Raw genomic sequence first — 26,457 nt, 5'->3', positions numbered from 1 at the left:
ATTAAGAGACAACAGTGAAAAATCTAAGTTCTTATAAAAAGTATATGCCGCTTAATCTTATTAATTGATTATATCATGTTCACTCTAAGTGCAGGCATAATTAAATAAGTTAACTCTGAATAACAAAAATGTGTCACTGGTCCCAGCAGCACTGTTCAAAGAATGGAGTATATAAGTCTGCAACCTGTGGATATATACACTGAATCTGTATTAGTTCCATGTGTGTAATGCTTGCTTGTCTCATATGTTATTTCTGTAAAGAATTGTAATTTCATTCCACTTGTATAGAAGTGGCTCCCCTATAACTTCTGGACACAAAACACTGAAATTGCATTTCCATTCTTTTTTTTTTTTTCAGCTATGTGAGTTCAAACCATTTGGGCTCAATGGGTATGCCATTTGAGTTCAATTGATGAACCATTTGGTCTTCATGGGTGACCTATTATTTTCAATTGGGAGCACCAATTCATATCAAATGGTCAGGCCCAATGGGTGGCGAAAACACAATTGGTTTTTGACCCATTCATTTCAATTGGGAAATTCCCAATTGGACCCATTGACTTTTTTTGACTGGGTAGGGCCCTTATCAACGCTCAGTGGCCCGAGTTTTCATAGCAACAGCGTCGCCGTTGCTATGTCCCGACCTGGCTTAAATTTTGACGTCACTTTCGCAGTATTATTATCTGAGTTCTGCGGACAGGTCGTTGTGATGAATGACAATTATACATCGACATACCACTCGAGCAAAATGGATTTGAAGGAACATTTGCGAAAACCTTACCCAAAAAACACATGACTAAAACGAAATTCATCTAAAGAAATGTCAGCACACCTGAAATTGTGATTCAGCGCAGATTTCTCAAGAATTTCTGCTTGCCTTTCGTGTTTGCATTATTGCACGAAATACACTCATTTATCAGCGCTCGGGTCTGTGCTTCTTTTCTGTCGTCCCCCGTGGTTTCGCGCTGTTTTTGTTCTAAAGGCACATGACCACATGGAGTCTGCGGTGCAGTGCCGTAGAACAAGAGGTCAAAAATGGAGGGGGGCGAAGAAGAGAGCCGGGGGGGGGGGGGGGGAGGGTGCAGATGGGGCAAAATGTGATGTGCTAACAAATATTCCCGCCAAGAATGCTTTCTCGAAAAGCAGCGCAAAATCAAATCAAGATTGCTGCCACCACACGCGGTACTACTGGGGAGGACCATGGGCTTGTTGATGGACGAATAATATCGCGGGAGCATGTCATTGACGTACCGTCTTTGCCAAAAGTAACCAGATTGCAACTTGTTGAGAAGTGAGGAGAGGAGCTCGCCTTTACTTTGCACAGATTTACAGCTTTAGAAGTGCTCCGAATTTTCCGCTACCCGATGTAGATGTGGAACACGCAGCCTAATTACTTTTGGCAAAGACGGTACCTAGGGCAATGCCTAGGGCACCTATGGCCCTTAGCAACGCTGTTGCTAGTGGCCCGAGTTTTCATAGCAACAGCGTCGCCGATGCTTATGTCCCGACTTGGCTTAAATTTTGACGTCACTTTCGCCACACTTTCTCCTAAGTTGTTTGTAAGTCTTGTCTGTAGAAAAATATTTGAAAGAAATGTTTTAAGTGATATTACTACACTTCATAAAAATAGAATATGTTAAAGCGCCTGTGAAAAGAAATTTTGAAGCACGCTTTTACAGTTGCGTACTGGCGGTTGTGTTTAAACTGCTGTTAGAACTTAAAATGGACGCCGATCGCAACATCTGACAGTAGGGCCTGATACGGCAGTCTAAATCCGCTTGGATCGTAGTTATAAGCGGTCGTGTAGGTATTGTCGTTTTAACATATGCCACGCTTGTGACTGGCTTCTTTGTAAGCGTACGTAAGGTTTGTGTGTTTTAGCAAAATTTTCTCATTAATGTAGACGCCGGTATTGTTTACTCTAGGGAAACAGGGACACTTTTCCCCTGCTACTCTTTTGTTGCGCAGAAATGCTAGTGGTTGTAGACATATTCGAAGGAAATGAATTAATGCTGCCCGGTTTTGTGTTGTTTTTTCAGATATAAGAAATGGCCGTCGCAAAGGTGCACTGAACAAGAGTTAGCGTTGTGCTAAACATACCTGCGTGGTGTCGTGAACTGCGTCTTCGCGTGAACGTCGCGCGGCAAAATGTATCTCTACAACTTGACGTTGCAACGTGCCACCGGCATCACACATGCCGTTCATGGAAACTTTTCGGGGACAAAGCTACAGGAGGTGGCCGTGTCGAGAGGGAAGATCTTGGAACTTCTCCGACCAGACCCAAACACTGGCAAAGTTTACACTCTGTACGCCTCAGAAGTGTTCGGAGTGATCCGGTCTATGATGAGCTTTCGCCTGACTGGAGGATCTAAAGGTGCGCAAGTACGACTTCTCGCCATGTAGTGTGAATAACATTGATATTTTGCTCTATTCAGGCTGTCTTGTAATACGATAGTTCATAGATTATTGTTTGCTCTTTTGGCTTCGATTAGATTATCTGGTGGTTGGATCTGACTCGGGGAGGATCGTTATCTTGGAGTATAATCCTCAAAAGAGTTGCTTCGAAAAGGTGAGTTAAATCTTTGCGCATTTGCATGCAAATGTGAACGCTGGTCTGCTATATAATAGGAATTGTGTCAGTAATAGCATGACTGCTGCAGTGTAACGCCACAGTGCTTGCGTGTTTGTATTTGAATGTTTTGAGCGCGATTGTGGTTGCAATCCCTAGGAAAGTTTTCTGTGGCATTGCTGTGCGGTTAAGTGCTTACAACCGTTCCATTCAGTGGTTGTGGGGTACTTTACAATGTTGGAAAGATTTTAGATTAAGCTGTAAAGAAATGAAATTAATATGAAAGGAAGCACATCAGAATATAGCAATGCTAACTGATCACATGCTTGTCCTTGAAATATGGAGGCATCCCTGCCGCATCAGTCACTTTTAGGTGGAGGCAAAAAGCATTGTGCCCGTAGGCTATGCGATATCGATGCATGTTGAAGAACCACAGGTAATTAAAAATTTCAAAACTCTCAGCCTGAGTTGCTTTGGGACGTTAAACCCCATCAACCGAACCAACTCATCAAAATTGTGAAGGTACCTGCCTCCTAATTTATACCAATAAAATTAGTAAAAGCAGTGCCTCTAATATCAATATTACCCGCTGTCGTGGCTCGGTGGTTAGGCCACATGGGTACTGAGCCGCAGAACTTGGATTCGAAGGAGGTCATGGCAGCCATATTTGAAAGGAGGTAAAATAGCAAAGGTGCCTGTGGGCTACGTGGTGTCAGTGCATGTTAACTATACCCAGGGGGTCGGAGCAAATCCAGAGCCCTTCGCTGTGCCATCCCTCATAGCCTGGCTTGCTAGGATGTTAAACTTTGTGTACCACTCTTTGTAGTGGAATATGCTCCCAAAAGCACTTTGGCATGCATAGCTGCCACACTGCTTACTGAAGCAGACTGCTTGAATGCATGATGGGGTGTGCAATATCTAAAAGCGTGCCGCCTGGGCCTGTATTCAGAGTTCGCGTCGTTATTGAAGTGTCGCTATCTCACGTGACCTCCAGTCATCTGATTGTTGGAAACGCCGGAACATGATGCTGCCGCCTCTCCCTGTTCCGTAGTGGCAACACCTGGTTCCGGCGTTTCAACCAATCAGATGACCTAGGTCACGTGAGATAGCGACATTTCGATAACACAAACTCTGAATACAAACCCTGATTTGTTGCACACTCATGTTTTGTCCCTTTCTACAAATGTGTTTGATGTGTTTGCTTAAAATAAGAGTCAGAATTTACTTGTCTTATCTGAATGCGCTTGCAAGTGGCATCTACATAAACTTTATGATAGAGTCAAGTCAAGCCCACATGTCAGATTTGAAAGCCAGTTAGCGGTCGAGTAGAGTCTGGGATTTGAGCGATTTGATCCAGTCAATCCGACGGCAAGGGTGGGTATACTCACACATCCTCTCAGCATATCACACTTGATCCACATTTGCACCTGAAGAAAGAATATTTTGCAGAAGAGATAAAGCAGGTGCAGGAGCTAATGGGAGCACATTTATTACACATAGGGCCTTGCTTCCCCAAGGCACACACTACATCTGACTCACTGATATTGAGCTTACGTAAATGGGCAATTATCATGTAAGAGTGACTAAGCCTAATTTGATCCATAGCTTTTGGGTGTGCATAAACGGTGCTGAATATTTGCATCTGTGTTTTGCTAATGACTGAATATTTACTATTCAGGTACACCAAGAGACGTTTGGTAAAAGTGGCTGCCGACGCATCGTGCCTGGCCAGCATCTTGCCATGGACCCTAAGGGTCGGGCTCTCATGGTAGCTGCTGTTGAAAAGCAGAAGCTGGTGTACATTCTGAACCGAGATGCGGCTGCACGACTGACCATTTCCTCACCCCTGGAAGCACATAAATCGAGCACTCTTGTGTACCATTGTGTGGGGGTCGACGTTGGATTTGAAAACCCTGTGTTTGCCTGCCTTGAAATGGACTATGAGGTAGGCCTTCTATTTTTATTTTACATTTGTTTCATGACTGGGGTTACACTTTTTGCAGTGTGAGAAATGACTGCTTCTCTTCCTTATTAACATATTGCATTATGACACAAATATAAGGGCATTTTGCAGGATTTCAAACAAGCAGGGGTCTGGGTAGTGCTGCCAACTATAGCTCAGTGTGCAACATTTTCCAGAAGTCATGTGTGCAAGCCAGAGATGTAGTGAAAGGAGATGGCTTATGAGGCTTCGCCCCCCCCCCCCCCCCCCCTCCCCTTTGTTATGGATCACCTACAATATAGCCCCTATTGATGACTGCAGCTTACTTTTGTGTATGTCAGAGGGATATGGGTAGAAATGAATTTAGAGAAAAGTGAAATGGAACTTTTTCGAGTAAAGTACCTTTGGTATGTCGGGCCCGGTCGGGCTACGAGCCCATCAAACATTAGTTCAGCCTGCTTAACTCTGGCTTTTTTTACTGCGAGCATTCCTTTAGAATGTTGGGGTGGGCTTATTGTTCAAGGAGCGCTGATTTTGCCTGGCCACAGTAGGTGACCGCTAGTCATATGTGAATGCGTCTTCTTCAGAATAACAGCCTGGGGGGCGAGTTGGTGCATGATGGAATTGAACGGCGGCGCAACACGGAAACGGACACAGACAAGAAGGGGACACCACTTTGTTTTTAGTCCTTGTTTAAAAGAAGACACTGACGAACTTGGCCGCATTTTTGCTTGAGGCAATGTGAAGGCCTTGGAGACATTGGCATTAAACTTCATTGTAGTCCTGCAGTTCGTTGCATTGTTAATGGAGGAAATGTCATGCTCCTTCCCCATTTAGACGAGGAGGGGTAGAGAATTCATGCCATGAAGGGAGAGGGGGCTGCAAGAAATGATGTCGACAATATCTACCTACAGCACGGCTCAACAAAGAGCCTGGAGCAGGATGCCTTCTCTTTTTTATCCTTTTTTACTTCACCTCCTTAGCATTGATTGTAGAAATATCTTTTACAGTGGTACCAGCCTAGCCACGTTTCCCTGGAAACTGTCAGGGAATGCCCTTGTTCTCTGACCTTTTTCTTTTGCCATATTCCATCTTTCTGGAAAACCTTTAAATTCTGAGGCAACTATGGGTTCAAAGGAAGGAAAAACTACACCAAATGACAAGGACGAAAGACAAAGGAATGAACACAACTTTGGGGTATTGTAAAATAGTGTTTATTTATCACATTACCCACAGTGCCTTTAGGCATTATAGGGGGGAGGGGGATAAGAAAATGAATAGTGTTACATGCTGATAGGAGGAAAAAAAAAGAACTTAATACAGAAAGTATAACACAGCATAATTTCACACAAGCAGTGCAGGTATTACAGCACTGCGGCAAACATTTCATTACATTTTGATGAAACGACTTCTTGGGACAGCTTATTCCATTCATTTATTGTTTTTGGAAAAAATGACATTTTTAGTAAGTCTGTTCTGCATTTTATTTCTTACTTTGTATGTGTGGTCCCTTCTTGTTGATGCTGTTATGAAGCGACAAGCCGATGAAAACAGAACAGAGGACAGAGAGGTGCTGTTCGATGACAGTGAGATGACGTTTACTGAAATGTTAGCAAGCCTAGCGCAAGCGCTCCTGCCCGCACCACTGCCCGCTTCTTTGCTCGTCCGTAACATAACCTGGGGCCACCGAGCGATCGTCCCGATTGTAGACGAGGAAGTTTACCGATGTTGATGATTTCATGGCATGATGATGGGCATGTCTGGATGCTTGAAGAAGAGAAAGAAGGGAGAATGGAATGGCTTGCCGGCACGATGATTCCTGATGAACTTTGGTCCAGGACACGTGGGCCACACGTTGTCACTACTCGATGGCGGAGGCCAAGGCACACACCGCATGGCATAGGCTGGGGAGGATGTCTTTATGTGTAGTGGTGTCTTGGGTCGTGGGGTCTTTGGTCGGCACATCTGGTCAGTGGGGTCACATATGGTCGTTTGGGTCTCTCCTTGTGTCTTGTGATCATGTGTGGCGTCTCGGGTCAGTCTCTCTTTCGTCGTATCTTGTGGTCGGGACGGGGGTGGGGACGGGGCGGAGGAACGGCAAGGTCTTGCTGGGTCCGGCAGGCTGGGGAACAGCCATGCGATGCCTTCTGACCTTCAGCCAACAGCGCAAGAAATTGCAGAGTGCTGAAGCTCCGGGCCAAGACGAGGGGTGATAATGACATATCCCGCACATCCAACCAGATGTTACAAAGCGGCAAGCCGATGAAAACAGGAGGACAGAGAGATGATGTTTGATGACAATCAGATGACGTTTACTAAAATGTTAGCAAGCCTAGCGCGAGTGCTCCTGCCCGTGCCACTGCCCGCTTCTTCTTCGCTCGTCCGTAACAATACGCAGTCTGACGGCAATAAATAACGGTCACGGTCAATACCTGTTTTAGAATGAAATATGCCGTGGAAGAACTTCAGCCTAAGTATGTACCTACGTTTCTGTAGTGAATTCCATCCTAACGATTTCTGTGCAGTCGACACTGAAATTCTGGCTGTAATTATTTCAAACAAAATGGACAGCTAGGTTTTGGACCTTGTCTAATTGTTCAATACCAGGCCTCAAATTAGTTGTATACAGTCGAACCCGGTTATATCGAACTCGGATATATCGAATTTTGGTTATATCAAACTCACAGAATATCCCCTTGAAAATCCCATGTTAAAGTATAGGAAAGCCGCGTCATATATCAAACTTAATTTCACCGGTCGTTCGATATATCGAACTCCGCAACTCCGCACCCCGCACTGGAAAGTGTGCCTTCCCCAAAGACGATCGCATCACCCTTGGCCGTTTGCCACGTGACGTTTTCAAGCCACGTGCGGAAGGAATGAGAGGGGACAGTTCGGCGATGGCTGGTCTGGGCAGCGCCGCACCCATTCCCCAAAGGCGCTCGCATCTGCAGTTATCGTTTCCCGCGTGCCAACACATGACGTTTGCAAGCCATGTGCGTGGGTGTGCCCATCCTTTTGCCGAGCTATCTCTCTCCTTCAGCACACGCTACGCATGCGCCAAGCCAGCTCAGCCCGTTTTCAGATAGGCGTCGGACGCTTGGCTTTCTCCAGTGTGTGTTGCGAACCCACTGGGCGCGGCGGCTGACGTGACTATGGTGCCTGCGGTCGTTAAAAAGCGGCAGCTCTGTTTTTTTGTGTGTGGGGGGTTTTTCTTTTTTTCTTTTTTTTCTTTTTTTTTCTTTTTTGGCGGGAGTCATTTATCCTTGCATGTATGAATCAACGAAAACACGCGGTCAGCTGCTGCGAGCCCGCCCCAAGCGCGGCGTGATAAACCGAAAGAGGCTTGTGCAATCAAGCCATCACGGGCACTCTGCCAAGTTCTCTCCCCGTCACCGCAGGAGCTATCAAAAGATAAACGCGTCCAGACGTTATCGCTGCGCAGCATCTTGGCACGCTGCCAAGAAATGAGCTGTGGATGAGACGACCGAAACCGAGTGAGGCGCGCCATCGAGCATGCAAGCGAAAACGCTCGCGATTTCTGTCGCGGCGACGCAGAAAATTTGTTTTGAGCTGCCGGGGTGGCTCGAGCAGCGAGAAGGACGCATTTCCAACAAGTTTGAAATTTTTCGCTCTGTCGCTGCCGCTCGTCGCAGAAAATCGCTCAATCGCTTGCATGTGAGCGAGCTGGCCTTAACGCATTTTTTTTTTTTTTCAAATTTTCGGTGCAAAAGTGGAGGGTGGGTTCATTATGCGACAAATACGATATTGTTTTTTCGCATCGTAAGTGCGTCACAAGCCGATTTCTGTTTATCGAATTATCGATATATCGAACTATTTCGCGATCCCCTTCGAGTTCGATATATCCGGGTTCGACTGTATAACAATTCTTTACTTTTTAAAAGAAAACACTTGGCATTCCTGCATGGGAAACCTAAAACACGACCTGCTTTCGCAGTGATGTAATTAATGTGCCTATGCCAACAGAGATCACTAGTTAAATAAACACCGAAGATATTTGTAGTCAGTGACAGACAACAAATGTACTGAATTAGTACTCTAAACAAAATTACAACGCAACCTTTTTTTAGTAAAACACATATAGACACTTTTTTGGATATTAATTGTCATGCCCCATTTATCACACCAATCAGCAATTTTGTCAAGGTCACACTGTAGAAGCATCACAGTTAGCAGAGTTAGTACGGTACAAAACACAATCATCAGCAAATAGTAGTTTCAATGTAGGAGATATACCAGCGAAAATGTCACTTATAGAAATTACAAACAAAAGTGGTCCCAAAACTGACCCTTGTGGCACACCTGAGGTGACATCAACTTCTTCTGAGATTTCACTACTAACCACCACTTTTTTTTTTTTCTATGTGAAGGTACGCTTTTGTCCATGGTATCACTTTACTGTTAATGCTATATAATGTTAATTTTTCTAATAACAAATTATGTGGTACAACGTCAACATCTTTCATGAAATCAAGGAACATGCAGTCAACAGAACCCCCTTTATCTAAAGAACAACCAATATCGTGCATAAGTTCAGTCAACTGTTCATCAGGCCCAGTGGCTTTTGAAGTTTTCAATCCCTTTAGCAGTATAAGAATTCCACGATGGTCAGAAAGAATGTCATCCATTGGCTCAGCGCAGAATGCACCAAGCCGTGCAGTGTCATTGGAACGAACATTGGTCGAAAACACAGAACCTAAGTACAGTGAAACCTCGTTATAACGAATGGTTAAAAAGGAAAATAGTTTGCTCTATCCATAATTCGTAATATAAAATTTCGTAGAAAATACACACAAGAGCAGTGAAATTCAATCATAGAAGGCACAGCAACACTATAGCCAAACGGGCGAGTTGGTGGAACATATTGGACGGAAAAACAGCGCGTTCTTTTGCTGTGGTGTTTGTCTGTCGCGCTGTTTTTCCATCCAAGGCACAGCAACTTGGAGGGTGCCTACTTGGGTCACGTCCATTTATTTACGCGCAAAGAACTGCATTATTGTGGCCTGCTTTTTTTGTATTGATCGCGTTTCGTATCACACCGTCACAGTTTGCAAACACTCAACTACGGCGAACCCACTGCCCTTAATAGCACTGCATTGGCGGCGCAGTAATACCAAGCACGCAAAATAAAGTGCACTTACGGCGAGTGTCACTTACGAAAAGTGCACTCTACCACTGCTTAACAGCGTAACATAAGTGCACTTGCCAAAGTGTGCACTCAGGTCGGAGTGCGTTCGCAAAACAGACTTTGAGGGCTAAGTGCGTAGCCTCGCCGGCAGAAATTTCTTCGTCACAAATGTATTATGTAATAAGATATGTATACAAGTTGATTTTACGTGTTTTGTGCATATTTTCATTTGAGGAAGTGTGTTATAATAGCGACTAGCTAAATATCACATAACAAAAACGTGATGTAACCGCGTACGCAACTTCCACATTAAGGGGAGATGCGGGTCGAAAAACGCAGGTTTTTTCGAAAATTACGATTTTTTTGTTTTTACTTGTTTTGTCAAGTTTAGTATCTTTACTTTCATGAAAACAAAAATCAAAGCTGAGTTTAAACAGGAAATGGGCTAAAATTACGTTTAAAGAGCGCAGGGTGGCGGTTAAATGACCGAAAGTATGCTATCTTCGAGCGTCCCGCGGTCGGCATAGCGCAGTTGATCGCCGTTGCGGATCACGTGAGGAGATCAGCCAAGCCACATTCTCCCAATCACCACAGTTGCCCGGCGACTAAAACGCAAGCAATAATAAAAAAAAGCATGCCTACGTCGCGTTTTTCGAGCGCTGCGACTGGTTTTTAAATCACGTGGTACGAATCGAGCCTCGCTATTGGCCGCCGCGCACGTGCATGTGGCGAAGCCCACTTGCTGGCTCCATGCTACGTCGAGGTGCGTTTCCGAGTGACGATCGTTCGGCAACTTTATCTTCGTCATGGATGAAGCACAATTGAGCCGGCGCAGTCACCGAGGAGTGAAATACCGTTCTGTTCACAAATATAGAGGACGTTGGCGAAAATCGAAAGAGAAGGCTCGTCCAGTGACAACTCGACCTGTGGCAGTTAGGCCTAGTGGAACCGACGCCGATCCCTCCAGCGTTTCAGATGCCTTCGAGGAATTTGAAGCGGCGTTAGATTGTGTGACTGCCTCGGAAAATAGATTGGGCATTTCTAAGGCTATGCGATGACGCCTCATCGCATAGCGTGCGATGAGGCGTCATCTGTAGTTACTGACTTGGCAGCGGTGAACGTTCTTGTGCGCGGCGCGATTTGCCCAAGCCAGCGTTCAGGACTTCCAGTATTCGGGAACCGGCCGCAAAGCGCAGACTCGCTTCGTTTCTTGAACTACTCTGTGAGAACTCTGCCTGCCCGCAATGTGTGCTTTCCACAACATACTGATTGCGGTGAGTTATGGCGTGCAGGGATGCGAGCAGAGATTGACAGCGGGAGCTAGGATAAAAGCTTCGCCGTCAACGTCAAAGCTGCTGTGACGGCCTGTTTTATAGGAATTGGATATGAGCAGCTAGTGCGATTTTCCTCAATTATTGGACTCCACAAGCCAATGCAACATAGCTTGGCACATCCAGAGAAATAACAATGCAGAAACAAATGTCCTTGAAGCTGACTGCGGAAGCGAACGCAAATCGCCGCACACTGAAGAAAAAAAGCGCATGTCGGAGTCCACTCGCAAGGGTCATGAGGGAGCGACATATGCTGTAGGAAGTTTCTAGTGCCAGTGGCTGCTTTATGGACAATTTTCTTCTTTTGAACCAAAGTTTGATCGGAACTGAAGCTCTCGTTTTTAAATAAACATGCAATTTTAACTTCAAATGCATTTTTCTCAAAATGCAATTTTGGGCAATTTTCAGCGTTTGCCCTTCATGTTTTTGGTACTTCTGATGCTCATATCTGAATAAAATTTTGCACACATTTTCTCTGAGGTATGAGGAGTGCCATTATCTCTTTCAAGAATAAATACTGATCAAATATTTACAGAAAAAAAAAAAAATTACCGCATGGTGGTGTCTTGACAATGTAGACTTGCCAGGTTCAAATTTTTCACGTCATTAGCATACTTAATATGCGCTTTATTATTAGTTTTTGGCACTCTACAGTTTATATGGATCAAAATGAGCCATCAACGATGTGTGTTTATGGAAGTTTAGTATGGCAAAGAAGGGGGGCAAAAGAGTGTATATTTTACACACTGTCACTGAACAGAACAAAAACTATGCAACTTACAATAAACCTAATTGCAGATTTGAAATCAACATAAAAAACTGAATTATTCACCAGAGTTTCATAGCTCTAAGTCAAATATTAAAGAAAAAGTGTCTTCGAGTAGCATCTCCCCTTAAGCGTGGTGCGCCACTGCGGCTACGCCATTTTCAGTTAGGGGGCGGTTGTTATTGTTCATGGTTTTTGTTGATAGGGGGTCTCCGAATCATGGCCTAGTGTCAAAGTTTAAGCATTTTTTGAGTGTTTTACTACTTTAAAAAGCAGTTCTCTGAACTTCGCGCTTGGAGGCTCCAATTTATTTTTTAAAACATATATTCAGTTGCCACTTTCTTACCGAGTGCTTATGCGAGTGCACTCTGCTTTCCCATTTAGCACTGCGTAGCGTAAAGTCCCTTTCGAGCTGCGAAGTGCACTCTGCGTAAGTGCACTTTAACTTGCACGCTTGATGGGGTATAAGTCCAATGCAGTAAGCGCTTCTTGTGAAGTCGGAACGTTCTCATCGTCTGCAGGGTCAGCCTGAGCTTCGTCTGCGGGATGTTCGGAAACTTCCGCAGCAATTTCGACGTCCGTCAGTACAGCCGTGGTTGCTGCGATGTTGTCACCGCCTACAGTCTTCTACAGTCATTGTTGCGAGCATGTCACCAACAAGACGCGAAAAATCGTTCCAGGCCTCATTGAGCTTGCGGAGCTCTGCTTCTGCTTCGTCGGCATCGTCCCCATCGTCACTTGATGTATGGGCCTCTGCTGGAACAAAACCTGCGTTGGCGCGGGTGTGCGTAGTGCTGTGATGGCGGTGAACATGAAAAAAAAGTGCAGCACTTGAGACCAAGCTTGAGATGAAATCAGGGCCTTCAAGGCAGTTTACAAGAGGAGACTGACACTCTTCTCGTGAAGTTTCGTATGAAGCAGGACTTGAAGATCGACTTGCTGGGAGCATTAAAGCGGCATGGGACAGCATGAAAGGTGAAACAATTGCCAACTGCTTTCAGCACGCAGGGGCAAAAGCAACATTCGATTGCACCGCTGCTGAAGCGGTGCTGTCAGCGATTATGAGATGTGAACGATTTCCTTGGTTGTCAACTCTCATTGCCGACGTGGCATCTGTGGCGCTGTCAGCGCCTGTGAGGTAGTCCTGAACGTTTGCTGTGCTGCACAACACACTTGTAGTGCAACGAAGCCTGCCTCCTGCTATTAAAGTGAGGTAGTGCTTGGCATCGTGAAGTTCGTTATATCCGTTTTATGGCGAACCACGTTTGCTATGGGAAGTTAAATATACGTGTGTTTGACAAAAATATTTCAGAAAAGTTCGATATATTCAATAATTCGGTATATGCGTGTTCGTTACATCGAGGTTTGACTGCAGTTGCATTTGTTTGTCGCTACTGGCTACTCTGTACGAGCAAGTGTTTCATTATTGATGGTTTACAGGAATAAATGAGACACAAAGACTAATAAGCAGTTCTTCTATCTTGCTATTATGCAGTTATCAATGTAGCAGTGCTGCTCGAATATATTTTACTGCGAAGATTCTATTAAAGCCTGGAACTGTCAATGAAGCACTCGTGCAACAGAGGAAAGGACATTGTTTGCATGCTGGTTTTTCTCTGTATAGTTTGTGACGTTGCTGCAGTGTTGAACTGATATCGTTAAAATCTACAATGAAGTGGGTCGTGGTTGAGGGGATGGAGGCGTGATATGCCGGGCTGTCGTGCCAGAGGCTTTTGGCTCAAGTGGCACCGCTGCATGCATCCAGTATTAATTTTTGCAAATGCTGCTGATATATCATGTTTTGGTGCAGTTGTGAAGCATTTCTAATGTTTTTAATCTATTTCTCATGCAGGAGGCAGACTCTGACCCCACTGGTGAAGCTGCTCAAAGCACGCATCAGACATTAACATTTTATGAGCTGGACTTGGGTTTGAACCATGTTGTTCGTAAATACAGCGAACCTTTAGAAGAACATGGCAACTTCCTCATAGCAGGTGATCTTTGTGGATTATTCTTGCCTAGTTATTAAAAATATGGTGGCATTTATTAAATGTATTACACAAAAGTGTGCTGGGCTTGTTGTGCCGAAAAGCTGTCATCATATCCTGGTATGAGAGGAAGCCTACAAGGCTAAGTGAAAACTCTGCCAGGGAAACATTTGGGAGGCGCCGATATGGAGGCCACTGGAATGCCGACCTGATACATCTCTGCCAGCATAGATGGCGCCGCCGTGTTAGTGCGAAACGCACATCTATTTCTAGGATGAGATGAAAAAACGTGCCAGAAAAATTATGCACGTCTTGCAATGAGGGTATATATGTTGGCTCATTGACTGAGTGGTGCTTGATAGTGTGGTTGGTTAACCGATTGATTAGCGAGTAGTGACTGGTGGTTAATGAATGAAGCCAGCGTGGTGTACGCAAGTAATCTCGTATGGTGTCTCTGAGCTTGAACACTTGTGGTGGGATCTGTGGCTGGTACTAGTGTGGCATCGTCGTCTGACACTGTACCAGATGCGTGTAATAGTGTTGAGGGGTTTGAGGGTGTTTCTTCTCGGGATGGTGGTACTTGACTACCAGGGAAACTTCTAAGACATGTCAAGAATTCTGGTGAATACTTGGTACGAGACAGCTATAGACTGTTGAAGCGAAGTTGGGATGCCGAGGTACGGGTATTACAATTGAGGCAGTGAGTGCGCTCGCTACTGCGTCTACTTTTATTGTGTGTGATTTCTCTGGTGGGAAAATAGCTTTGTTTACTAGACGTACTTAATAGTAACATGTGTATCCTGTACTGCTATGAATGAGCTATAATTCTTGAAAATGCTCCTTCTTTGTGGTGCTTGCAGCTGGCTTAGTGTAGACCTGTTACACAGTAATGGTTACGTTGCATTTCGTCTGCATAATTGGGGATGCATAAACAGCTATTTTTGAATTTGAAGCAAGTAATCCTTTGGACTGAATCATCTATCTTAGAATAGAGTCAGTGTTGTGATTAGTAGTATGAAGCATGAAAAATCAATAACTTAAACAAGCTGTACAGGAAAAAGGCTTTCAGTGTGGGCCGTCTTCACTTCCTGACTGATTTTCAGTCCCGCTGCTCAACTGCTGCAAAAACAATGTATGGCTTCGCTGCATAACTTGGTTGCTTATGCGGCACCTTGACGCAACTTTGGCAAAGCCTATATAATAACCATAGGGCACTTGACTGCTGATTCAAAAGACGCAGGTTTGAGCTCGGCTGCGGTGGCTGCCTTTTGATGAAGACACAAAGCAAAGCGCCCTTGTACTGTGTTTCATTGAGGGCAGAACCCCAGGAGATCAGAATATCTGGAGTTCTCCATTACAGAGTCCCTCATAGCGGGAGTTGTTTTGGAATATTATACACATTAAACCAAAGGCTGTGGTTTATATACTTTCTATTTGAAATAAAGGTTTGTGTAATTAAAAGTGCACTGCACAGCATAAAAATTGGTCTCAAAATGTGGATTTAGTTGTGCATAGCAGTGACTGATTGTTGCTTTTTGTGCATTTAGTTCCTGGTGGAAGTGATGGCCCCAGTGGAGTGTTGATTTGTTCTGAAAACTACATCACGTACAAGAACTTTGGAGATCAGCCTGACATTCGTTGCCCTATTCCTAGGAGGAGGGTACGTTATTTCTTGCGTACATTTTCTTTACGTGCGAAAGTTTGTTTCATTCTAAAACTGCTCGACTAACATACTTTTCGGAAGCTTAAGTGGCATCTACAGAAACGCTACTTTTCGTCCTCTGGACAAGCTTGAATTTTGGTTTTGAAAATGACATTGTGAAGTGCCAGGGCTAAGTGTGAACCTTCTAAGTCCATGCTCAGCCTGTGTGCCGTAGTAACTGCTGTGGACACCAGCGTCTTGTTCGAAGTCACTCGGGCACCATTTTCCACTGGCTACCAAAATAGCCTGGTTAGCTAGATGGTGCTGAACAAGAAAGCAGAGTGCACTTGTAGAAAAAAAAAAAAATGGCAACAGAAAATGAACAGAATGTTTGTAAAAGGAATTGAGAATGGCAAACTTATTAAATAAAAACAATTGTTTGACATGGCTGAATAAATAAAAAAACGAACTTAAACAACATTTTAAGGGAGAGGTGCAACCATGTGCTCTCTCTCCTAGCCTGGCTATTGTAGTTCTGGCAGACTCTGACTTCTCCGCCACCCCCTCTCCCAGTCCTCTCGTAGACATGACATGCGAGCCGCGGGTGGAGGTGGAGGTTGCTACCACTGGTGCCGCAGTCTTACCGCGCCCTCGGCACATTCGCAGAGCATTTCACTGCTGCTATAACTATGAGTAATGGGGATCTACTGTAAACACTTTCGTGGTAATTTTCCCTACATTTAATTCCGATTTTGTTTCCATTCTGCATATAGCGAACACCTGGATGTAACAAACAAATGCGGAAATTTTGTAATTTCATTATAACCAGGTTTAATGGTACTTTTCATTGCTTTTTATGTTGCTAAGATAACAGATGTTGAGACGAGTGCTTACCCTATCCAAAATTCTGACAACAAACAACATGGCAGCTTGCAGTAGAGCTGAAAGCAGCTCGGCAGAAACGATGAGATTGCGGGAATTGGAAGTGGAATCAGTGCAGCACAGGCTATACAGACATGAATAGAGTGAAAATGGCATCGCTGCTGTACCACATTTTGTTTTCAGTGCACTATAAACATGACACTATCTCACTTAAAATTGTTGTATAGTGGAGTTCTACTTGCCTTCAGCAGTAAGGCAGGCCACGCAGAGGCCGCCATGTACTTTTGATTAACTAGTGGTTCAGTTTTACTGCATGACAGCCTGCGCACCGCTGACTTCCCTGCTCTGTAGCATCGTTTTGGTGAAAATAAGCTTGCAAGACCAAAGGCCGCTCTTAAAGGGACACTAAAGACAGCCAAAGATGGTATGAAAATCTAATAAACTACATTTGGTGACACTGTCGCCGCATATCCGGCAGCAAAAAATCGAATAATTGCTGAGATATTGCGATAAGAAGTAGAGGTTTTTTCTTGTTCCCGCCGGTCGAATTCAAACTGTGGCCTCCAACTACGTAGTTGGAGTTGAGTGACGCACACTATGACGTAAGCGGAGACTCCGTGATAGCTAGCGAGCCAGCACGGCCCGCGGCGTAGCATCCCTCAAGGGCCAACTTGGCAACAGCGTACTCGCAATGACGACCTCAGCCGAAATAAATAAAACGATGAAGAGAGTAATTTACTGAGCGATGGGCCCATAAAGGAAGAAAAAAAAAACGCGCTTGTAATGCACAATACTTTACATGTTTCTCAAGCTTTTGCGCTCCTTCTTGCACTGTGTATAAACAAACCGAGCCCTCGGTCATCGCAACGCTTCCTGACATGTTTACATACAAATAAGATTTAGTTACCAGCAAAATAGTGTCCTCGCTGCTGCGCTTGTCAGTTTTGAAGCTTCGTCGCACTTTTTTCCTTCAAGGTTTGTGCTACAGCTCCGTGTTCAGCGAAAATTACGTCCACGGTAGCAGAACATGACCGAAGTGCCGGCGCCACTACATTTGCCAGCGCTGTGAAATTCCACATGTTAAAATGGATCCAGTGCACAATATAGTGCGCATAGGCAGCCAGAACATTAGTTGCAAGACGTGAGAGCAGGCAGCATGCGCCGATGATAAAGAAGTTGTAATATTTAGACCGGCAGCCGAAACACTTTATTGTAAATGGGGTCATGACATAAAACCTAGAAATATTTCCAAGATTCCTGTGGCGCGGTGTAGCCGAGCGGTTAGCGCCGAACGTTACGGAGCAAGCAGTAGCGAGTTCGAGTCTTACCGCTTCTGGCGTTTTTTTTTTTTTTTTTTTTTTTTTTTTTTTTTTTACAAATAGATTTTTTTTTTATCTTTTGTAATGTATTTCTGGTGCTTCGTTATTTTTAGTTTTTACTTTTTACATTATCGACGCTCTCCTTGGTATGAGCGGCAAGTATGCCCCTTTTGTTTACGACGCCTGCAAATTGCACGTTGAAGGTCTTGTTGACGCATTATATGTTTGTCAGATGTGCCATGATTTAGTGAACAATTGAATGATAATGCGTTTTTCCTTCGGTACTTAGCATATGTATGCTTTTCGTGGCGTACGTAGCTGCAGTCAAGCGGTCAGGTCGCAGTCGAAGCGGCAACGGTGGCGATATGTTGGCGCAGAAGTGTGAACGAAGGAGTGGGTCGGCGGTAGCGGATTTCGCTCGCTCGTGCCTCCGAATGCTCAAATGGGAACCATCAAAGCGCATCTACTGCTCCAAGCTCGTAATTCAGGCGCTGCAGGTTCAAACAAACTATCCGAGTGCGCACGAAATGCCTGAGCCGAAACATAACCAAAACTGAAGTGGGCGCCTGTGGCGCCTCCAAGTATATTTTTGTATTTGCCTTGCAACGTTTACGTTGTCTTTTCACCGTCGTTTACGTATGATAAAAGCGTGTTATCATCTTTGAGAAAAAACGTACTACCGCATTCAAACATGCAACGTAATTCGCATTTGTCAGCCTCCGGGATCCCTAGCGCGTCACGTGATTTGTAGTTGCGAGCCTCGGCTGTTTGGCTGTGGTGGCGATACCTGTATTTCTGTTATTCTTCTTTACTACCTTATAACAGCTCTGTTTTCAGTAAGAGTGGTCTTTTTGTAATCAGGAACTGGCATTCTATCGATGCAAACCCACTTCCTTTCTCTTTTTAGTGTCCCTTTAAGCACGTCTCACATGGACTTTGCCACGTGGTTTTGCAACACTAGCATTGCCAGCAGGGTGCCTGAGGGTGCACAGCTGATCCGGTTCTGTGTGCAAAATGTGACCTTGGAAGGGCCACTTGTAGGGGTGCAGCACTTAACAGAAGTTCAATAAGTTAGAATATCATTGCTATATAGTTTGCATAAAATTTTGTGGGGAGGTATTCTGACAGTTTGATGTAAGCAATAATTTGATACATCTATGTTCGACGTATCTGAGATCTGCTGTAGTAGTGGAACGTTTGCCATGAAATCATTGCCTAGTGACTATCTGCCAGAATTGCAAAATATTGCAGAAAATATGACGCCTAAAGAAAACAAACCTAACAGTGCATGTTACAAATTGTGAGTAGCATAAGTAAACTTGGCTGACAGTGCCAAAAGATGCAAGGAGATAATTGATGCTTTCTTTCTCTTTTCTTTTTTTTTTATGCTACAATGGAGTGCCTTATTAAGAACTTCAGCTAGTTTCCAGACAAAGCTGCTCTTTTTTGCCTTTTTAATTGGTTGCTAATCACACAGTTTCATCTTATGTCAACTGGTCATGCTTATCCTGCTCATGTCATTGAGCTATGCTGGGGACTTGTGTCCTGCCAGAATGAAACATTAATTGTTTACAACTTTTTGTTTTATATTGAAGGAGCCTTGAGTAGTTAATTTGGAGCATTGTGGTTATTGTGATTTCAGTGTTTTATAAAGTTTTCACTTAGCGGTTGATTTATTCTGCAGAATGACTTGGATGATCCAGAACGAGGCATGATATTTGTGTGCAGTGCAAACCACAAAACAAAGGTGCGTATTTGTTGTTTTTATGAACTGTCCATTTCTGTAGTGTGTGCTGTTTATCTGTGTGAAGAAGGGATCCTTGGTGTGTCTATGTTTCTGACCAAATGAACATGTGCATGTTATATGCTGGTGCTACAGAAGAACGGCAGACTGGACGAGTTGTGACTTATTTGTGTGTGTAAAAAGTCCAATTTGCAGGGGGTACGACTGTTATAATGGAGAATACAGCAAAACCTCGTGGATTCGTTCTTTCTTTTTTTTTTTTAAGAACTAGAAAAAAAACGTATGATCCAAACTACCTGATTTTGAAAAATGTAACAGCTAATTGAGGTACAATGGCATTTAGAATTGGGACTTTCACTGCATAAAAGTGTAGATTAGCATTTGTCGACATCAAGTGTGTGCAGCTCCTTTTTTGTGTGTGTGTGTGTGTGTGGGTTTCACACAGTTCAGTGCATATTTGCATTGTCCTAAGCGCAGAAGAGATGCAGTAACAAATCCAGGTTGTAGAAGGCAGTGACAAGCCGGGGTCTGCCCCTTTACACGAATGACAGGTGGAGAAGCCATTGCGATGGCTCAGACGCCGCATTTTTGTTCATGTTGCCTCCCCCAGACCCAACCCGCTCATACGCAAACGAATGGTTCACACTTACTGGTCTAAGGCATTGCAAAGAAGTCGCCACATTTCTTCTTGCGAAGTCATGTTTCCGTCGGAACATGCCCCTCGTATGTTGACTTATTTGTTGTTCCTTGATGCTTCGCCTCTTTACACCTATGCACTGCAGGAAAGTGTGCTGATCAGTTTTTCATGTCGTGAGTGCTCGTTGGCACATGTCTGGTTGATCGCAAAACATATTATACAGTCGAACCCGGATATATCGAACTCGAGGGATTGCGAAACAGTTCAATATATAGGAATCGGCTTGAGACGCCGCTTGCGATCATGAAAAATGATACCGTATTGTCACACAATCAACCCACTTGCGTAATGAACCCACCCTCCACTTTTGCCGTCCAAAAATTTGAAAAAAATAAAACGTTAGTCGTTGGTGTGTCCCGTTTTGACCATCACGTCCTTGGCAGCTCGCCAAGGTGCTGCGCAGTGATAATGTAACAGCGTGTTTATCTTTTGACTATACAGTAAAAGCTCGTTAATTCGACTCCCGTTAATTTGGAAAATCGGATAATTCAACCTTCGCGCCTGGTCCCCAGAATTATGTATAGGAGTCTATGGGACAAAATTCTCGTTAATTCGGACGGATTTGACTGCACAATGGATAATTCGGACAACTTCGGGCAGCTAGTGAGGCTCGAAAACAAAAATAAGACGAACGCGGTGCAATAGCGATACCCAAAAGCAGCATCGCCATGGACATAAATTAATCAACTTGGCTCAACTTGTGGCTGGATGGACGCTTTTTCTTGTTTTTTCACGAGTCGACGTTACTGGCGGTGCCATTTTGTCGTTTTGCTGCTGTCGGTGCGCTACGCTGTTGTATTGAAGACTGCTCGCTTTTGTGCGGCTCATTGCTTCTCTGTTGTGCGCTGGTATCACCGCACTTGCCCCCGATGGCAACATTCGGAGGTGGAAGAGGGGCTACGAGAGGAGCAGCCTCGGCCCCCTCGCACTGTGAAGGAAGCAGCAGAGACCCTCGTTGTGTTAGAGGAATTTTGTTGGGGCACTGCAGATGGCATGCGCGCTGCTGAGCACCTGGAAGGACCGAGGAAAATAGTATCCGCGCGGGTTTCTGCGGGAAAGCAAACAAGCATTCGTGATTACTTTAAGGGGGGAGGCTACCCTTGAACACCAACTTTTTTATTTCTTGAGATATTTGAATGAAATTTTCAGGGTATGCTCATAGTACACACATTTGAAGAACTACGAAGTTTCATGGAGCTCGGCTCATCGGTTCTCAAATTAGAGGAGTATATCAAGATAGTTTACATAGGTCTCTAGGGGCGGGCCTGGAGAATTTGCAAAATGTGCTAGCAGTGTGAAATTTGTTATGGTCATTCCTGGATAGTTTCCCCAGGGCAAGACAATTCCCTTTTTCCAAATTTCCTCTCTGAAAAATTTTAGTACAGCTCCAAACTTAGTGTTCAAATTTACACCTGACTTAACAATATTTTAATTGACTGCCCCTAATTACACATTAAATATTTTGAAAAAAAACGAATTGTTTTGCCCTCAGAATTTTACTTGGGTATATAACAAAAAAAACCTCATGAAAATCCAATAAGCGGTTCTTGAGCTACGACTTTCCCTAGCAGCCACACCGTGCAAAATATTGATTCTGAGAAAACTGCTCTCAAAGGTTGAGAGAACAATAACTTTTTTGTTTCTCAAGTTATCATGGTGAAATTTTCAAGACAGGCTCATGACATTAACAAATGAAAAACCACCAAGTTTCATAGAATTGTGCACGCTAGTTCTCAAGTTACAGAAGCATATCAAACTGGTTCGAATAGGTCCTTTATATCAAGCCTGGAGAAATTGTGAGAGGCACTGGCATTGTGCAATTTGTCATGCTGATTCCTAGATAGGTTCTTCAGGGCAAGACAAAACCCTTTTTCTAAATTTTCTTGTTGAAAAATAGCATAGAATTGGATTTGTTGTTATCAATTAGACCTATGTTGATTAACCAAATTAATTATGACAAATTCCGGACATAATATTTTGAATACATGGGCTTGCCTTGCCCTCAAAAATTTATTCAGGTACAGTCGAGCCCACTTATAACGGCCCCACTTAAGACGAACACTCTCAATTATCACGAACAAGTCTGGTGCGACCGTCAAAATATACATTAGGGCTATGGCACTCCGTCGATCTCAGCTACAGCGAACATCAGTGCGACTAGCCGATCGGCTACAGCGAACGCCTTGGTGCCGCGGACCACTTTCCACATGCCAAGATCCGTCGATCCTGTGCTCTGCAAGCCGCGACAATCGGCATTCCCGATTCCCCCGCGGCATTTCGCCCTAGCATGATGGGCGGCGCAGACGCAGCAAGCGGTTTCCCGGTTTATCTATCGCGGCATCTCGCCGGAGGAACGAGGAGCGGCCCAAACGCGACAAGCGACTTCCCGGGTTATCTTCCGCGGCATAAGCGCCGAAACGAAAAAAAAAAAAAAAAAGACTAGCCAAGTTTGCATTGAATGCGTGTCGCACCTCGAGGCATCGTGAGCGACCATGCAACGTTTAACACGTTGCACGAAACCGTTCAGAGGGCACGATGAGAGATATAAATCCGGCGATCGCAAAAATGGCGAAAGGCGAACAGAACGTACGAAGTACAAAGACAGCCAACAATGATAGCAAGCAAAGAGCCGTAGCAGACGACGCGGGGAGGCGGAGACCTTCGCGTCAGCGGCCGCAGCAGCCAATAGTAGTCGCCCGATCCCCTGCGTTCTCGCGGAGCGCGCGCTTTGCCCAATCGCAGCCATGAATTCGAGCGCGGGAAACTTGAAAGCCGCCACGAGGCTCTCAATCGGTAGCAAGCCATGCCTCGACCGCGCCGCCGTCGCCGCTGCCGAGGGTGGCAGAAGAAAGCGCAAGAATTCACAAACAAAACAAGACCAAGATGGCGGCGCTCAATTCGGCGGGAGAAGCATGGCGCGCGCGCGCGAAGTTTGGGAATTTTCGGCGCTTGCTCGCTGCTCCGCGGCTGCCGCCGCTTGTTAAATAATTAATTTCGAGTATTTCTACGATGAGTTGGGCATTGGTAATTACAGAAATGGTAGTTTATAAGACATACTACCGGAATATATAATTTTCCAAAAATCGACTGTTTCGCGATTTTTCGGTTTTCAAAGGTCGCGTCCCCCCTTAAGTAATAAAGGTATGTTGAGATAAAATCGTGCATGTTCTTTTTTTTTGTTGTTGTTGTTCTCTCGATAATTCGGACATTCGGTTAATTCGTACATATCTTATGGTCCCTAGAAGTCCGAATTAACAAGCTTTTACTGTACTTTTGATGCTAGCCACTGTAGTGGCTGGGAGCGAACTTGGCAGAGTGCCCGTGATGGCTTGATCACACAAGCCCAGTTCGATTTATCACGCTGCGCTTGGGGCGGGCATAGTCCATTGCCAAAAAATCATTGGAAAGCGTGAATGTTTGAAGTGAACAATGCTAAAAGGCGATGTCATGATTGCAGCTGATCGCGTGTTTTTTTGTTGATTCACAGATGCAAGGATAGATGACTTTTGCAAAAGAAAAAAATTTTTGCCACTTAACGACCACAGCTGCCATAGCTTATGCTACGCCAGCTGCACGTTCAGCATGACTACAAGAATGGTCGACTCGCAAAAATATATATATATATATCTGTCGCTTCTTAACGTGCGCAACCGCCTAGCTTACGCTACACTGCACGTTAGAAATGGAGAGAGAGGAAGGAGAGAGAGAGAAAGCTTGACGGAAAAATGGGCACACCCTTGCGCTTCTCTGTATCGCGTTGTTTCCCCTCTCCCGAACACCACGGCTGCATTGGCTGCGTCTGCTTCGTATGGGCCGTTGCCGAAGCGATTCCCTCTCGTTCCTTCACGCACATGACTTGCATGCTGGCACGTGACAATCGATGACCGCAGATGCATGTGCCTTTGTGGAAAGGGTGCGGCGCTGCTCCAGACCAGCAGTCTCCAAACTGTTCTGTCTCATTCCTTCCACCCGTGGCTTGAAAACATCACGTGGCAAATGGCTGAGGGTAATATGATCGTCTTTGGGGAAGGCGCACTTTCCAGTGCGTGGTGTAGAGTTTGATATATATTGAACGACTGGTGAAATTCAAGTTCAATATACGACGCAGCTTTCCTATACTTTTACATGGGATTTTCAAGGGAATATTTCATGAATTTGATACAGTAGAACCTCGCTGATACGAATCTCACGGGGTCGCGAAAAGATTCGTATTATCAAAACGAAAGAAAATGAGTATGCAGAAGCATAGGAAAGGCAATCGCGCAGATCTGTTTACGTCTGAGAAAATTTATTACATTTGTGCGGTCACAGCTCTCCACTCGTAGCGCACACAGCGCAACAGGCGATCGCGACGTTGGCGACATGTCGGTCGCGTGCCTCCGCGGACTTCTCGCGGCGCATACAGCATGACAAGAGATGGCGCCGCAGACTGCTCGCGATGCAAACAGCGCGACTAGTGGTCGCGAAGTCTGCGATGTGCGTGGCCTGTACATGTCCGCCGCGTGCACCACCGGCTACTACTCATGGCCGCTCGCCTCTGCAAATGTTTTGCGGCATGGAAAACGATTGCGATGCCGACAATCTGCAGTCCGCCCGCCTCTGCATACTTCTCGCGGTACGTACAGCACAGCAGGAAATGGCAACATGCAGGCTGTGCGGTGCCACAAACTGCTCGCGGATCACGATTGCGGAGCCAGCGATGTGCGGTTTGTGCGCGCCCACCGCGTATGCCGCCACCAGCTGCTGCGGTCCCGACGTCTGCAGTTTGGGGGCCACGCGCCACTGAAAGCTTTTCGTGACATGAACCCGACAGACAATCGCAATGTCGGCGAGGTGTGGACCACGTGTCACCGTAAACTGCTCGTGATGCGTGTGCGGCTGCGATTGCAGAGTCAACGCTGTGCAGGCGGTGCGTAGGGCTCAATGTTGCGGTCGCATTTGGCGCATTCATATCATCCATAGTGCCGTCGGAGAGTGTTCGGAACATACGAAATTTTGCACATTTTACACAATGCACTGCGGCCGGGGAATTTCGCGAATTTGTATCATCCCGAAATTCGGATCAACTGGATTCGTATCATCGGGATTTTACTGCATATCCAAAGTTCTAATTATCTGGGTTCGACTGGTTCGACAGTTTGACGAAATTTCTAACGTAGTGCAATCAAATCTGAATATAACGAATCCCGTGGGACTGCAAAAGATAATTTATTTTGAAATATTATTGTAATGAAAAATCCACGATTATTAGCCAGCGGTCAAACCTCGGTATGAAAATGACGTACCTTGGCAGTAGGCACGTGTGTAGACAAGCAAAACCTCAAATGTACAAAGTAAACAAAATGTTGCACTAACTTCAAAGCTGATTTATTCGAAGAAATCAGTTATTTTCTTCTGCTGCGTCACCAAACATGACCGTGCACTACAGCACCTGCACCTTCCTCTTTGTGCAACACCTCATTGGGTACGTGATTGCACTGAGTGATAAAATTAAGGACTTTGTTCATGTGCAAAAAGACATCTGAGTTCGATATGACCTCATCTTCAGTGCTCTCTGAGGTTTGAAAATCTTGTCTCGGTCTTTCAAAATGATCGCGCCGATCAATGGGGCAATGCTAATAGACCTCTCCTGTTTGCAAACAAAGTGCGTGTCAGGAAGGCACGTGATGAGGGGGGCGCGCCGGGCTTGGTGGGCAAAAGCGCTCCTTTCATCCGGGTCTAACTGCTGCGTGGAGCGGCGGGAAGCTGTCCGCTGCTGTGCAAAATGTTTGCCTCAAATCTTGCGATTGCCATATTCGCATCCGGCACAATATGCGGCACTCCTTCGTACATACACCTCTTAGCAATTTTTGCCTTGATAATGATGAGTCTCGACTAGCATGCACGCAATTATTTTTGTTCAATGAACTGGCACAGCCGCTTGCAGATGACCTGAAGTCCCACCAAAAGCTTTAAACTCATAGGACGTAAGCATGCTGGAAAATGGGCCAATGCAGGCATATTACAACCATCATTTTCTTTTCTTTTTTTTTAAATCTTCGCAAAATCGACTGTGAGCCCCACGAAGCGTAAGCAGTTATAAAGAACCCAAGCTCAAGTTTCGCCGCGTGACGGCAGCGCCGCATTCCTGGCGGGGTGGCGAAATGTGAAACGATGGGGCTTTGCCGGAGCAGACGCTCCGCTAGCTTCCTGTGCACGCGCGGCGATTGCATTGTGCCTGGCGGTTATTTGGCGATACAAAAACGCTTCCGCTGATGCGAAACGGATGTACTAAGTAGCATTGTGCCATGGGAAGCCACAATAGTAAACGAAGCACCAAAAGACGAGGCTCACGTGTGAAACTTTGCAGATTGCTTTGGAAGCGTGTCCGCAAGACCTGTTTTCCAACCACATGACAGCGTTCCGAGAAGTCTCGCATTCTTTGTGGA

The 26,457-nt window shown here is 45.1% G+C and overlaps 1 protein-coding gene across 4 annotated transcripts in view; it reads left to right on the top strand.

Annotated features, from left to right (window-relative positions):
• The first annotated feature begins 1,692 nt into the window (after positions 1-1,692).
• Positions 1,693-26,457, top strand: part of Sf3b3 (splicing factor 3b subunit 3) — a 61,243-nt gene continuing 36,478 nt past the window's right edge. The window contains exons 1-7 of one of the 4 annotated variants that reach the window (XM_084590004.1): positions 1,693-1,803; positions 2,040-2,374; positions 2,493-2,569; positions 4,248-4,514; positions 13,610-13,751; positions 15,293-15,405; positions 19,273-19,335. In XM_084590004.1, coding sequence (XP_084446130.1) covers positions 2,149-2,374; positions 2,493-2,569; positions 4,248-4,514; positions 13,610-13,751; positions 15,293-15,405; positions 19,273-19,335 — 888 coding nt within the window. In that variant the 5' untranslated portion in view covers positions 1,693-1,803; positions 2,040-2,148. Of the gene's footprint in view, positions 1,867-2,039; positions 2,375-2,492; positions 2,570-4,247; positions 4,515-13,609; positions 13,752-15,292; positions 15,406-19,272; positions 19,336-26,457 lie in introns of all 4 variants that reach the window. The other 3 variants (XM_084590005.1, XM_084590003.1, XM_084590007.1) reach the window with 3 other exon arrangements.

Source organism: Amblyomma maculatum, chromosome 1 (assembly GCF_055883805.1).
Source record: "Amblyomma maculatum isolate TAMU_Amacu chromosome 1, ASM5588380v1, whole genome shotgun sequence".
NCBI lineage: Eukaryota > Metazoa > Arthropoda > Arachnida > Ixodida > Ixodidae > Amblyomma > Amblyomma maculatum.
The sequence above is the reverse complement of the archived record's forward strand: the minus strand, read 5'-3'. Positions and strand labels throughout refer to the sequence as shown.